The 15,570-nt window shown below is 37.1% G+C and overlaps 2 protein-coding genes across 2 annotated transcripts; one reads left to right on the forward strand and one right to left on the reverse strand.

The window, feature by feature from the left end:
* The first annotated feature begins 1,706 nt into the window (after positions 1 to 1,706).
* Positions 1,707 to 7,563, forward strand: csnk2b (casein kinase 2, beta polypeptide). The gene is made up of 7 exons (XM_079592044.1): positions 1,707 to 1,887; positions 2,457 to 2,537; positions 3,791 to 3,893; positions 5,395 to 5,510; positions 5,599 to 5,674; positions 6,153 to 6,342; positions 6,461 to 7,563. Exons 2-7 carry the CDS (start codon positions 2,466 to 2,468, stop codon positions 6,549 to 6,551), a joined length of 648 nt encoding a protein of 215 aa, XP_079448170.1. The 5' UTR covers positions 1,707 to 1,887; positions 2,457 to 2,465; the 3' UTR covers positions 6,552 to 7,563.
* A 436-nt stretch (positions 7,564 to 7,999) lies between these two features.
* On the reverse strand, positions 8,000 to 15,477 carry pdia8 (protein disulfide isomerase family A, member 8). The gene is made up of 13 exons (XM_079592043.1): positions 15,194 to 15,477; positions 14,745 to 14,823; positions 13,881 to 13,998; positions 13,669 to 13,776; positions 12,868 to 12,997; positions 11,715 to 11,828; positions 11,513 to 11,638; positions 10,870 to 11,052; positions 9,533 to 9,641; positions 9,324 to 9,452; positions 9,158 to 9,237; positions 9,014 to 9,071; positions 8,000 to 8,909 (listed from the first exon to the last, which is right to left on the reverse strand). The coding sequence occupies exons 1-13, from the start codon at positions 15,352 to 15,354 to the stop codon at positions 8,820 to 8,822; spliced, it is 1,485 nt and encodes a 494-aa protein (XP_079448169.1). The 5' UTR covers positions 15,355 to 15,477; the 3' UTR covers positions 8,000 to 8,819.
* Between the last annotated feature and the right edge of the window lie 93 nt (positions 15,478 to 15,570).

Here is a 15,570-nt window from a genome sequence, read left to right on the forward strand (position 1 = left end):
GACTAGGTGTCATACTGCAGTTCCAGGTTATTGAACATGAAAAGTATTGTGCTATTGTTCTATTCACTTACCAGTTCTTGGGCGTGTAGAGAATCGCTCTTTGACCACCCTCTGCATTGTAAATTCACTCATTTTTTTTATTTTTTTAAACAAAAGAAACTTACACAAGCTCTTCCTCCTGTGTGTATTCCCGAAATCCCTCAAAACATGTATCGGAACATGAGCAAATGTCTTGCTCGCATCCTCGGACTGATCATCTATATACCAGTCATCTCATTGAGACAAGTCAATGCCAAGGAGTCTGTGGCCCTTTTTTGAGTAGTGTTACAAAAAAATTAAATAAGACATTGGTTCAATGTGCAATATGCCTGACGTCAAACAAAACCTACCCATCCAGGGAGCCTGAGCCCAGGTTAACAAGAAACCACAAATGCTTGACGTCTAAAAGAAACGGATCAAAGCATTGTTCCCTCTTCATTTTGACCAGCATCTGTATCCTAATGGTGTAAGTTGGGGTTTGTTTGTTTTCTGGGAATGCCTTGGTCTAATGAATAGCTTTGAAATATGTAGGGCTTTTGAATGAAATGTTTGTGTGAGTAGGGCATTTAAAAAGTATGTGTGAATTTATATCTGATCTCTAAATGTAATGTGCTTTTTTGAGGATAGAACACTTTGTGAAAGGCGAACATGAGTCCCAATTGCCCACTTTTCTGACACTATTAGGATGTTTATTTTATCTAGGATATTTTCATTATATACATTGTGTGTATATGTTAATCCAAATGAAGTGCAGTGAAAAAAAAGTTAAATCAATATATATATATTTTCTTTCCTATCTACTAAGGGAAAAAACTCAAATGGGTTTATTTGACTTTACTTGCAGACATTTTACCAAGCATGGTTTCGTCCTCTGATACAGCTTGGTCAGTCTGTTCGTTGGAAGCCATTCTCTCGTAGGCTTTCAGTGCTGTTTACCATCCCTCTTAAACGTAATACATTGATGTGGTCACATTATATGTACCAATATTTGAATAGAAATGTGTATTCCTTGAAATACTCAGAGATTGTATTATACTTCTAACTATACCAAGGTACCTGAAGTTGTTATTGCTGTCCTAGCATCTATGGCTTATTATTGGAACCTTGATATACACACATGTATGTATATTGGTATGCATCTGAGTTTGTCTGCCCCAACTTACATTCCCACACACAGTTGTTGCCATTTTTAAGTTCAAGGGAGCAATGTACAAGCAGAGAAGTGTCTTATTATAATAAAAAGTATACAGAGAAAAAGTTAAATAAAAATCTTTTGTTTAAATGGAAGATCTGTGGTTTGACTTCATTTCACCAACTAATAGTGTCATTAAGAATTAATTAATTAAAAAGGGGATTAAAGTTATTTTTCTTTCTTATTACTTACCATATCCATTGTCATTTCATTGATTTACCTCTCTCACACACACACACACACACACATATATATATATATATATACACTAAAATTAAAATGAACACATTTTTATTGAGAACAACTATTACTATAAAGTAAATACATTGAATGAATGTTTTGCTGCATTTCAGGAGGGAAAATATAGCCATGCATTGTAGAATTAAGAATATTTTAAATGCCAGTTTTTCAATATTATTCGATGACTTCAATATTGGATTATAGTAATATATAACATGAATTATTGGTTTATTCTACTCCAGATTGTGGCAAAAACACTGAGTGTGGAAAAACTTATAAAGACTACAATTCCTACTAGATCAGGATTGAGAGAGCGGAAGTGACCCGCCTCGTGATCACGTGCCGAAGAGCAGAAGCCTCCAATCAGCGTGCAGTTGTATCGCTGCGGCTAACATCGACCCCGGGAGATCCTTGAGGTAACACGAATAAGCGCTTTAATCATTGTAATAGACAGAAATATGTAGAAGTTTCGATATTTGTGTGGTTTTCAGTTATTCCTGCAAATTCGTTGCTAGGTCTACGTGTTAGGACAATATCCGTTTGACAATTTTTTTAGGGGTAGTCGGTAAATTTGCTGCGGCCTAGTTTTAAGTGTTAGCTAGCAGCGGCATGCTAAACTCATCTTGCGTTAGCTGAGTACACAAACTACAAAATGGACATTTGACAAAATAAAAACGCGTCATTTTAACGCACCAATGTTTATAGACTGCGGATTAAAAAAAAGTCCATATGTATTTTATTGACTCGGCGATAACACTAAAAACCTTCGGAGCAGGCTATGTTAGCGTGCGTCAGGGCCAGTCCAGTCAATTGTTTACGTGAAACAGTCACTTTGTTATAAACATAACGCTGCGTTAATATATTTAATGCAAGTACATGACTCCTTTTTATTGTATAGCAGCATTAAAAATGTTTTTTTAGGCTGTGTAATAGTCTTTGTATCTGTTATTTTATTCGCTTAATGTTGCTCTCGTCTCGTCTACAGTTTCCCAACATGAGTAGCTCAGAGGAAGTATCGTGGATTTCTTGGTTTTGTGGTCTACGGGGAAACGAGTTCTTCTGTGAGGTTTGTATTTGTATCTGATCGTCTCTTAATGGTATAATGGCTATTAAAAGGCACAAGTTCCCAGGGAGCGTTGATATTGATTAGAAATAAGCTACAGGGTTGAAATCTTATCGGACACGAGCACCGCCCTCTTGAGATGACAATAGAAGTTGTAATAATATGTAGAAATAAAATAATTTAAAGGACTAAGTACAAGCTTTCCCAGACCCCAGCCTCAAATTAAAAAGGGATCTTTATAAATGCCCGATTATACACTGAAAATTAAATAGTATAAATCTGAAATTGGTTTGTCAAGTTACATTATTATATTTTATTCCTACTTACTATAGTAATGTATTTGTTTATAATATTTTATTATTATAATTTTTTTAAATTAATTTACGTAGTTTACTTATTTTAATCTATTTATTTATTATAGTTTTTCTCTAGACTTTCCTGTATTATTATTGTTAGAAGTTGCAGACACACTGTGGTTTGTCACTAGGAGTTTTCGCACTGGAGGAGCGTTTTCGTTGTTCCTGTAACTATTAGCAGAAGTACTTGTTTTTTTTTTGGTGTGTTTGCACCGCAGGAACTGGGAATGGTTTTAGTTCTAGGACACCTTTTGGGGGGACTAAATTATCTTCTACTTCAGAGTAGGTTCTAACCCCGCACAATAGGAACTATTGTAACTGTAAGTTGATTGGCCGAACGCATGTCATACGAAACACCGGAGCTGCCCATTTTAAAAAGCCATGTAAACACAGTTTACATACTTGCTCTACAAACTAACTCCATGATTCACGAACGTGGAAAACAGCGATAGATGGACCGACGCTGAAGTCCAGGCACTTCTCAGCCTTTATGCGGAGGAAATCCAATTTGACTTTGAAAAGGACCAAGCTAAACATGATAGTGTATTTCTGTTCAGCTAGCGATATTGGGCATCAACCACACAGCAAACGCTATAATACTTTTTTTGTGTACCATTTTTTTCTTTAACAGTTCTATCCAACAAAGTATTAGGACAGTTAAACGCAACCACGGAAATGGTCCTAGGGGAAAATGTAGTTCTTGTGGGACCGCCCTAGTGGAGGTCCCTAAACCCCTGACATAGCAAACCCTCTTTAACTGTCTCTGAATCTCTCATACAATTAAGGTAGATGTCAGTCAACCTGTGTTGATGTAATCTGTCATTTTCGAGAACAGTAGATGAACCTGCTATTATCTTCATATTTGTTGGAATAATGTATCTCTCTCCTCACTCCATACAGGTAGATGAGGACTACATTCAGGACAAGTTTAATCTTACGGGACTCAATGAGCAAGTCCCCCATTACAGACAAGCCCTTGACATGATCCTGGATCTGGAACCTGGTCAGTGATTTAGTTTTTGACACAACCCCCCACTTGTAATTTATCAATTCAATCTTCCAGTGAGATATCAGCCTTCTCTCTCGTGACGAATGCCGGACTTCTCCATTTAGTCCAATTAAACTCTCCCCCACCCCCTTTCCCCCTTACAATTAACTGCAATTACACATTCAAATCTTCTTCCATCTAATAAACAACTGTTGTATTGAAGTCACTGCCCTACATTTTTGTTACTTTTTCTGTGATTGTACGTCACAATACGGAAGAATGGATCTGTCGCTGGTTCCTTTACATTGCAACTTTAACTTTTCGTGCAACCATCTGCTGTACTTTATGCTATACATACAACCAACCAGGCACATAAAAAATGTAGTTTTAGACAAGATCTTTTAATCCAAATCCATTAATCGTTTTGGTCTATGAATCTTAGACCATTACTTGTTTAATGCACACATCTAGAAATTGTCATAGTTGTCTGCCTAAAGCAAAATGCTTTTTCAAGTCCTAACTTAATTTGTTCTGCTTGATTTGAATATGATCCAGATAAATCATGAATTCGTTTGAAATGCTTTTGTACCCTCTAAATCAGGGGTCACCAAACTCAAACCGCTGTCCTGCAGAGTTTAGCTCCAATCAGGTCCAACACACCTGGTTGAAAGTTTCTAGTATGCCTAGTGAGACTTGATTAGCTGGTTCAGGTGTGTTTAATTGGGGTTTGAGCTAAACTCTGCAGGACAGTGGCCCTCAAGGACCGAGTTTGGTGACCCCTGCTCTAAGGCCACATTTACACAGTCGGGTATTTAGAGAAACTAATACCCCCCCCCTCCGTTTTCAATAATAACATCCGGCACACAACCCGCATAAATACGCCGTCGAGCGCCATCATAACTATGCCAAACCTATGGGCGCAGTGTAGGGAGAAGGATAAAGCCATGCAAGCCAATCAGAATCGACAAGAGAGAACCTAAAACCCCGTTTCTCCCAGTTGAGACGACAACATATAACCGGCGTTTTCAGAAATCTCCACTTTGGCCGGAGTTTTTAGAAATAATCTTTTTCTGGGATAAAAACAGCGTTTTCGTGTAAATGACAGGCCAAAACGCAGAGAAATATCTGCGTTTTCCCATCGTGTAAACGGGACCTAAATCATACTAGAGATGACCTGCATTTCCCAATCTATTTTAGTCACCATGAAATCAAAATGGGCCATTTTTTTTATAGTATGTTTCACTATTTATTATAGATGATTTATCTGTGTGTTATCGTTATTTAAAATGCACAAATGTGTTCTCATAATCTTTAATCAAGCACATTAATGACAATAATTCCACCGGCAGCAATCTGTCATTACCATGAAACCATTGCAGCAGTTATTTAGTTTGATGAGCTGTTTCCCTCGGAAATACACCACAAGAAGAGAAAATGATCAAGATTTTTGTCATGCCAACTTGAAACCGTGTGATTCCCTAGCTGTGTTATTGAGGTGTTATTGTGTGTGTGTCAGATGAGGAGCTGGAGGATAACCCCAACCAGAGTGACCTGATAGAGCAGGCTGCTGAGATGCTCTATGGACTGATCCATGCGCGCTATATCCTCACTAACCGTGGCATTGCCCAGATGGTACGTAGTGTTATCATTTCATTAGAGGAAGACACAATTCATTTTTTCGGCTTCATTTGTATGATGATGTGCTTGTTTTCTCTTACAGCTGGAAAAGTATCAGCAGGGAGACTTTGGCTATTGTCCTCGTGTTTACTGTGAGAATCAGCCGATGCTGCCTATTGGTGGGTGTCTGACTCCATTTACTTTTTTTTTTCTCGTTGGTCTGATCAGTATTAGATATTATATTATATATTTATATATAACTGGTGGATAAAATATAACTTAAAATGACTATACATATTAAAAGTATTGCTTAACGAAACAGTATTTAAAAAGGGAGAGATTCAACATAAGAAACTTGTAATTACTATCGGCTGAAAATAATCTTTATTGGCGCTTCCTTATTAAAAAAGTAATGCATTTCTTTGCTTCTGAAACGTGACCTATCCTCAATCTGAATTGCTTATAGACAAAATTAGTTGTTGCCCTACATGTTTTTTTCTTCTTCCATTGCATATCCTTTCTTGGTTCCATGTCATCTTGACATTTTTTTTACGTTCGCTAAGTAGGTTGTGTTAGAGCAGGTCTGTGTGCACCCCAGCGATCACATGATGAACACCACAGTGGGTGAATCTAGCGTCTGTGTCTTTCTCTCTCCAGGGCTCTCTGACATACCTGGTGAGGCCATGGTGAAGCTCTACTGCCCTAAGTGTATGGACGTGTACACGCCAAAGTCGTCCAGGCACCATCACACCGACGGAGCCTATTTTGGCACTGGCTTCCCCCACATGCTGTTCATGGTGCATCCCGAGTACCGGCCAAAGAGGCCTGCCAACCAGTTTGTGCCCAGGTTTGTCCTACCTTTTATTTGGCAGTCACTTGCTGCTTTGCCTAAATTTATTTTCTAATATCGCAATTATTTTTCAAATTTTCATCAGTTTCTCAGTACTGTCATTCTCCTCTTGCAGGCTTTATGGTTTCAAGATTCACCCAATGGCTTACCAGCTACAGCTGCAGGCAGCCTCCAGCTTCAAGAGTCCCGTCAAAGCGATCCGCTAAGAACCTGAGCAGGGCGGGATGGGGTGGGATGGGGTGTGTTGTGTGTCCGTCAACATGGCTTCACTCTTCTCCTACAATTTTAGATTCGACTAAGACTAACATTCAAAAATGGAGAGAGTGAGACTATAAAACACTCTGGGGAGAAATAAAAAACCTTGCCTCTGAAATACTGTACAGAAAATGGGGTTTTCCTTGTTAAACAATTTCAGTTCTTAACTTCCACATAGAAAATAAAGTTATAATTAAAGATAGATTCCTGTAGGATGGCTCTGCTCACTCTCTGGTCCTGTTTGTTTTAGTTCACTAAAGTAATGTTCACTTACAAGGCCAGCATGAATTGATATCTCATCAGTTCATGGTGTAATGTATGGTAGACTTTGAATATGAAATATTATGGTTGATCGATCATCAAGAACCGCAGTTATATCATCGTTCAATCCCCTCCTCCGTTCGACCAGATATTTGGCTTACTTTAAAATGGCTGTTGCATGAAAAAGGCAGTATATTTTTGGGATTTGTTTGAGTAATATTGCTGGGATTGTTTATGACTGTTCTTCGTTGACAGGCTGCAAGCTTTCAGTGCATGTATTAGAAAAGACCAGAAATGGGAAGACAAACGCAAACAGGAAACGGTCTCTGTCTTAATTAGACAAGTGTTTTGGTTTTGTTTTTTACAATCAGTCCTGCACTTCTCTTCAGAACGACGCCAACCTGTTATGTTCCTCCAGTGTCAAGATGACTTCAGAGAGTTTTTACTAGATTTACCACAGAATCACAATTAGGATGTTTTTTTAATTTGGTATGGGCCCAGGTTTTTCTTGTTTAAAGTATTTCTTCTGGTAGAAAGGCATAAGAGTAGAATATATAAATCAGTTTTGAATGCATTGGATGTATTTTTTTTTTGTGAGTGATATATATTTTTTTTGATCCTGTTGAATGTTTCTTTCTTTCTTTACAGCTGTTGAGGAACCAGGGTTCAGAATTCACAATAAATGTCTTTTCCTATAAGCTGTGTGAGGGTCCTACATGTGTGTATATGTCATGTACTTACTCTCATAAATTTCTAAAATTGTATGGCTCCCATGGAATGCAAAAGGTATACAAGATCCTGGCTCTTTTCCATATAATATTCTGTGGTACATATTCCTAAATCATGGACTGCTTTTATGGTTTATTTTGGAACTTGATAACCTCGGTGCTTATTCACTTTCATTAAATTGACAATAGTGTCCTGTTAGCATTACTGCATCAGATTAAATGCCCCTTTACTCACAGGTGAATGGGTGGCAATCTCTAACCCAGAATAAAACCTGTTATGAAGCAAGTTAACAGTGTTTTGTAAATTACCATGACGATGAACCCCGCTAAAAATTAAACCAGCTTCATGCAACAAGTCTCAGATTAACCCACATTTTGGTTTCAAACATGAAAGAAACAGCTGACCAAAATCATTTTCCTTTTAATAAACACTTGAATTTCTTTTGTTCCACATTTCCTGTTCATCAACGAGTACCACACTTGCTGAACAGAAAGCTTCATTTAGATGACAAAAATTCTAACCTTAAGGCATACATATAGTAGAAAAAATACTAAAGTGACAGGACAACATTTACTTTGTAAAAACACACCCAAACTACATAAAGAGTCAACAAATAATCTAACAACCAATTTTTCAACCTGTTTCAACAGAATTTAGAATAGCAATTTGTCATTTGAATGAAATGAAATGAGAGACTGTCCTAGCAGAGACTTTAAGGGACTTTGGTCCTAGATTAAGAAACCCTGCATGTGTAAAAGATGCCATTCCATATGATCGGCTCAGTTTGAAATTCCATATGATTGGCTCAGGGCGACTCTGGAAATTATGCTGATACTCCACAAATTGAAGTTTAAACCAATTACCATTCCATCTATTGCATGAAATCGGATTAGTTTGAAATCATGAATATGGGTCTTTTTGTAAATGTATGTTAAAACAACAGCAATAATTAATGAGGATGGACCAGTAGATGCACAGATGGAACTGAGCATCAAAACAACAAAGAACAAACGGTGAAGTTCATGCAACAAAGACCATAACAACAAAACAGGACTCAAGTGAAATTAGCAATCAGCTCTATTTTCTATCACACACAGACAAAATTAATTAGAGAGAATTTTTATTTATTTGAATGTTGCCAATTATTTTGATTTGATATGCATGGCTGATCAATAGCGGAATTCTCCACTTTTTATGAACAAAATTCACAAAATGTTTCCCTTTAATGTTTACAGCTCTTCCTTGACTCCGTTTAGGACAAGAGGTTTGGACGCCTCGCGCTTCAGGAAGCTGATGAAATCCTTCACTTCACGGGCTCCCTGAAAGGTGACAACCAAAAAACAAAGAATTAATGTTCATAATGACAAATATATGAACATGATAGCCATATTGTACACCATAAGATGTTTGAAATAAACACTACCTCGTATCGTTTTGGCTCATTCTTCCGTCCAGCAGCGGCAAAATATATCGCAGGAAATCTGCAAAAGAATAACAAAAAATGAGCAATGAATACTAAAATGAATATACAAGCTTTGAGGATGAGTGATAAGATGTGAATACATGCCCTTGCACGTCATAGCCCTGTGGGACATCATTGGCAGTTGCATCCATCTTGGCGATTACAATATTGGGGTCACTGTACAGCTATGAGACCATAGAGACCAGAAAAACAGGATCAGAAGATATTCAGAAAGATATAGAAGTCATACACGGATGTATGTAAAGCTCACCTGTTCTCCAAGCTCTGTAAATTTGGGCTCCAGTTTTTTACAATGGCCACACCATGGAGCATAAAACTCAATAAGCACGTCTTTCTCTTGGTCATTCACAATCTCTTCAAACGTATCCGCCACAACCACCTGCCCACAAACATCAACTCCAGTTAATGCCTGAAGTCATACTGTAAATGAAGACTTTTAATCACACACATCTCACTAACCTTGACCGCTCCGATGTTTTTGGCAGGCACAGGCTCTGATTTGACATAGCGCTTTAGTCGCCCAGCAAAATAGTCTTCCAGAAAACTCTCTAAAGACTTGCCATCTCGTCTGAGGAGGGTCCATTATTTACAGTTAAAAACAGTCATAATTAAAACACACAGACCTAGAACGCCTAGAACAAACCAAAACGCTGTAGGAGTGTTTGCACGATGTTAGCTGTGGTAGAGCTAAATTAAGAATATTACTATATTTATACCATATTAAGATAACGGTCTTATGAATATGTTAATATATTAATAAGTATGATAATGGTATATGCTCACAGTCACAAAGGCTGCATTTATTTGATCAAAGATATAGTAAAAACAGTATTACAATGAAAGTTTTCTATTTTAATATATTTTAAAATGTAATTTGATGGCTAAGCTGAATTTTCAGCATCATTAATCCAGTCTTCAGTCACATGATCCTTTTAGAAATCATTCTAATGCTGATTTTGCTGTTCAAATTATTATCATCAATGTAGAAAACATCAATATTTTTAGGGATACCATCAGGATTCTTTGATAAGAAGTAGAAAGTTCAAACGAACAGCATATGATTTAAAAATAAATGATTATTTACTGCCACTTTTAATCAATTTAATGCATCCTAACTCAATGAAAGCATTAAACTCAAACCTTTAAACAATAGTGTGATACATTTTGAGATTAAATGTTTAACGCTGATTTGTTTCTCTTATGTGAACACATTAACTCTTTCCCCACCATTGATTGAATTTTCCATTGAAACAGAATTTTCCGTCAACCCATGTTTTCACTGTTATCCAGTAGGAGGCGCTATTACAAACCTTCTGAAAGAATCTCTGCATCAAAACACAGGCGAAGAAAAAGCAGAAACAAGCGATAGAAGCAATAATAAAATACAATACAATTTAAAAGCAGAGGCTCTGTTCTTTCTTTTGATCAAAAATGTTGGTGCTGGCTGGCAACTTTTTTCTAAAAACGTTGCATGGAAAAGAGTTAAAAGTTAGTGCACTGCATTTTTAAAAGAAGAGCATTTGAGAAAAAAAACGGATTAACTGCAATTTATTCTTTTATTTTAATTTACTTAATACCAAAGTTATAATAATATGCAAGAAATATAATATAATACTCTTTAAAAAAAAAGTTTTTAGAAAACAACTGATTACATACCGGAGTGATCAGATCAGGTTGAAAATGAAATATGTTGTTTTGGGTGTTGATGCTTGTAATGGCATGACCTAATTAGACTCAACTAATGCAAATTCCTTTGAAGAACAAAACCAGGATCATAATGAAGTGTTTGTACTCACGTAAACTCCTCCCGCATGGTGTATTTGTTCCCTGTTCGTGTCCTGATGGTGACAAACGGCAGCTCGGCTCCATCTGACGGACCCAGGCCGAACTCGTCCTCAAGCTCCTCCATAAAGTCATTGCGGTTCGCCACAGAATACAACAGGCCCTGAGAACTGAACTTAGACGCCACCTTTAGCACTCTAAATGTAGTTGGGACAGAGAAGGACAGATAAGCACAACCTCAAATTCAGACAAGTTGGGACATTTTGTCAAATTCTCAAAAGTACAAATAAAATATTTTCACATTTTTCAATGACCAACTTAAAGATACTGTACCTCATATTTGTTTTCCTTCTATTTGGGCAAAATAGTTTAAACCTCAAATAATATATTTTAAAAGCAATCATCAACTCCCAACAAAATTAAAATTTGTCTATATTTACAAAATACAATTAATTTGACCAGTTTGACATTTACAATTACAACATTGGACATTTTTTCTTTGCACTTTTGTGAGTTAAATAAAGGCTAAAGAGAATGAACATATCACAGATTCTTAATATTATATCTTTTTACAAAATGTCCCAACTTCTCAGGATTTGGGGGTTGTACTTCATGACTGTAATAAGTATATTCGCTCACTGATTCTGAATGACCCACCTGTTTCTCCAATAGTTGGAGCCTTTGGCATTGCGAAGATAATCCAAGTCATAGTAGGCGGTCAACAAATCCCTCTTTTTAAACGAATCCTTATTCTCTTTGGTCAGGTGAGGACAAAGGCCAAAACTACAGAGCAAAAGGAAACAACATCTCAGCACCTGCTCTGTGTGTGTTTCTCATGCGCGAGTGTGTGTGTGCTCACATGTTGTCTCTGATGAAGCGCCTCAGGCCTGTGATGGACATTGATCCTCTGTGGTGGACCACACTCTCCTCAAACTTACTGCTCAGCCTGGGGGGTCGGAACAGAAGCACGGACCTGCAAGGCAGAGTGTTGACAGATTTATAATAGTCCATCATAATTTGAATATTATTTTTTTATCCAGAACAACAAGCTTAACTGTCGGCTATGCTTCAGAACAATGGTTCTCAGCTGGTTTTGCTTCACAATCTAGATTTTTACTTTGGACAAGAACCAAAATTGTTTATTGAACCAAAGTGAACAAATATGTCTTTAACATCAAATATTAAGATTAAAATCAAAAGATCCAGTAATATGGAAAATTAAGATGACAGTCTAAATAGTATTTTTTTTTTAAAATATCTTCTTCATTTATAGAGCCCTTACATGTAAATGGTGATGGAAAAGAGGATATGGAAAAATTATGTCAGTGATTTTGCGTTCTCCCGCTAACGTTTTGCGTTTGAGAAAATGTGCATTCCCTCTGAAAACTTTTGTTTCCCTGGGGAAAGCAAAAGTTTTGAAATATATTTTGTCCTCCCAACTCATATTTGAGATGTCCCTTAAGGGGCTCCATAAACATTCATAACGCTCCATTAAAAGTTGGGGTCGGTAAGATTTTTTAAATATGTTTTTATTTTTTATGTTTATATTTCATTTGTTTATGTTTTAATGCTTACCGAGGCTGCATTTATTTGAACAATATTATTACAATGTCAAACAAATGCTTTCTATTTTAATGTACTTTTAAAATGTAATTTTCTCTTGTAATGGCAAAGCTGAATTTTTAGATGATCCTTAAAAAAATCATTCTAATATGCTGACTGTTGGTGCTCTAGAACATTTCTTATTATCATCAATGTTGAAAACGGTTATGATACTCCATATTTTTGTGGAAACCATGATTCTTTCAGGATTCTTTGATGAAATTTGACATCAACAGCAAAAGTGATGGGAACATAAATAAGCCTATTTATTTAGCTATTATTCACAACAATATTGTTAGTTGATTTGCATTTATCATTGTTTTCCGACTCCTGTTTCCCCCTATTAAAACAGACATGTGACTCAGTTTTTGGGACACGACCCACCAGTTGAAGTTCCTCCCATTGCTTACTCGTATGTGACGCCATATTTGTTTCCAAGCTGGAGGTCTGTGGTGTGGGCTAAGCGGAAACTCTCCCTCATTAAACTGGCTCCTTTAAGAAACTCTGCGAGTTGAGAGCTGTCAATCCCTGAGAAGAACCCTGAGAGACGGACAGAGAAAAGACACCATGCAAGACATTAATAATAAAATACGTATTATGCTCAGCTATCCATCCATCTATCCACACTCCTGGGCAAAAAGAAGAAGAAAAAAAAGAAGGGGGAAGCACGGAATAGCCTTGCCCAGCTTACAGGAATGCTTTTTACAGGAAGAAGAGTCAATGTTGTTCCACTCAATGTCAATGGCTTCAAACACTTTATAAATAGTTGAAAAATGTCTCCCAGGTCGTTTGAGTTTAATATGAGACCAACTATTCACTATAGGGTTCAAATCTGTACTCTGATCAAGCCAAAAAAATAGTCTGATGGACTTCATTGGTTGTCTTTCCAACTTGGGCAGGAGCATTATCTTGTTGAAAAATAACATCTGATTCTTCTTCTTTAGATAACAACTTTTCATTTATAGGAAGTAAGCCATTCTGCAATTTACTCCTGTACTCCATTAAACGACTTTTCAATGACACCACACAATAACAACTCCATCCATCCATCCATCCATCCATCCATCCATCCAATGAATTTATGCATTTAAATGTACATAATATACAATTTCGCTATTACATTTAGAGTGTATTACATATTTAGAATCTACACAAGATATAATATTTTTTTTTTAGGGTAAGTTCAAACAACGCCAATAAAACGCACTTACCAACTAAACTGGCATCATAGTTGTTTATAAAGTTCTCCAGGTCATGCTCACTTTGCAGAGGCACAGAATCAGGCCCGGCCTGTTTCTTCATATAGTTCACAATTCCATCTGTTTGGAAATTATACATCCACTATGACATTCCCAAGCCAATTTGCATTTGCATTCATGGCACACATCATTTGAAATGACACAGGAAAACTTAAAACAAATACCAGATGAGCGTGGACCATCATACGATGAGGATTCCTGTCCGTTCCGAAATATTTTGAGTGTTGGGTATCCAGTAACCCCATAGTGCTTACAGGTCTCTGTGTTAGAAGTACAGTCCACCTGAACAAAGAATGGCACACACCCTTACACCATCTGAAGAACATGCAATCTCTACTTATAAACATTACTATATCACATGAAATGTTGAAGAAATGTTGCTGGTTCAAATCAAGTTGAGCTCTATCAACACAATACTGTGCTTGTGATCGCCACAGAACAAACATTTCAAACTCATTTTGTAAAAGCTAAAATTGCATTTATAGTAAAGCACTAACTATGGAAGTGGATGGGAGAAATGTTACAGAGGTTTTAAAGATAATGTGAAGCTTGCATTTTGTTAAAATACTTCTATTTATTCTTCAACAGGCGTTAATTGAGCTGTGTAAACGGGGAGGATGATTTTATGTGTGGCTGGCTTTTGCTCTTTCTGGTATCCTAGCACACATTGTGTGAAAGTCAGCGCTTTACACGGTCATGACTCATGACAGATGTTGAAAGATTTAAATAACTTTACACAAATTTGGTTAGGACACGAATCAAATGTAATGCTTGTGACTATACTTTCAAAATTGTGTGTATTTTACCATTTTACCAGGACAATGTCTTGCCCCACTGACTTCCATTGTAAGAGCACTGTAAACTGAAAACAGTTTTGTTTCCACAAATTTTAAATAACTGTCTGTGTTAATTGGCAGCATGTCACATTTTAAAAAGAGCCTCATTAGTATTGAACTCAGAACATTCCTGTAATGTGATCCAAGCCAAGAGATCCGGATATTGTAATTTCCTTCTCCTACTGTATTCACCTTGGCTAAAGTTACTGTTCCCTTCAGTCGACTAGCTGCACTCTCAAACTCTGGGGCGAGTTTCTTACAGTGGCCACACCTGAAAACAAAACAGAGCAGCTAAACAATCAAAAACTGCTGGAATTTATGCAATAAATGACAACAATGCTGCTGAATAATTAACTTGTAATAGAACAATGGAGAAATGAATAGTGTTTCTTATCCCAGGACTGAGGGTTTTCCTAAAACCTTAAAATGCTTTATGAAAATGAACAAATGTTCTTATGAGAACCGAGCTTGCATCGCAACTGTCAGCTGTATGTAGGCACCATGGACAGCTCACGCCATCACATTCAGCAGCACTGTACGGCGAGTTGCAAATAAAAGCATGTACTCTTCTTATAATCATTTTACAATAAAATGTTTTTATTTGCATATTTGTATGAATAAATGAAACATTATTCTCTCACCATGGTGCATAAAACTTCACCAGCAGGGTCTCCTGCTCGGGCGCGAGGTAATCGAAGTCCGCGTCTCTGAGCTCGAGCACATCACTGCGTCCACGCGCTGGCGAGCTCAACATACAAACAACTAACACACATAAAACCCCGCGCAATAGAAAATTATCCATCAAGGAAGGAATAGAGAATAATTCTCCAAATTCAGAAACCAAAACTGAACTAAAAAAACGCTCTTGCCGGGCGGTTTCCACCGATATGCCTTTGCCCGTAAGAGGGGCGGGATGAAAACACAATGTGTCACTGAAATAGGAGATGATTGGCTAGTAATTCTCCAGCTGATGAGATGTAAAACGGTCATTGGTGGATTTCTCTGTCAATCAAAGCTC

This window comes from Phoxinus phoxinus (genome assembly GCF_949152265.1).
Source record: "Phoxinus phoxinus genome assembly, chromosome: 19".
Taxonomy (NCBI): Eukaryota; Metazoa; Chordata; class Actinopteri; order Cypriniformes; family Leuciscidae; genus Phoxinus; species Phoxinus phoxinus.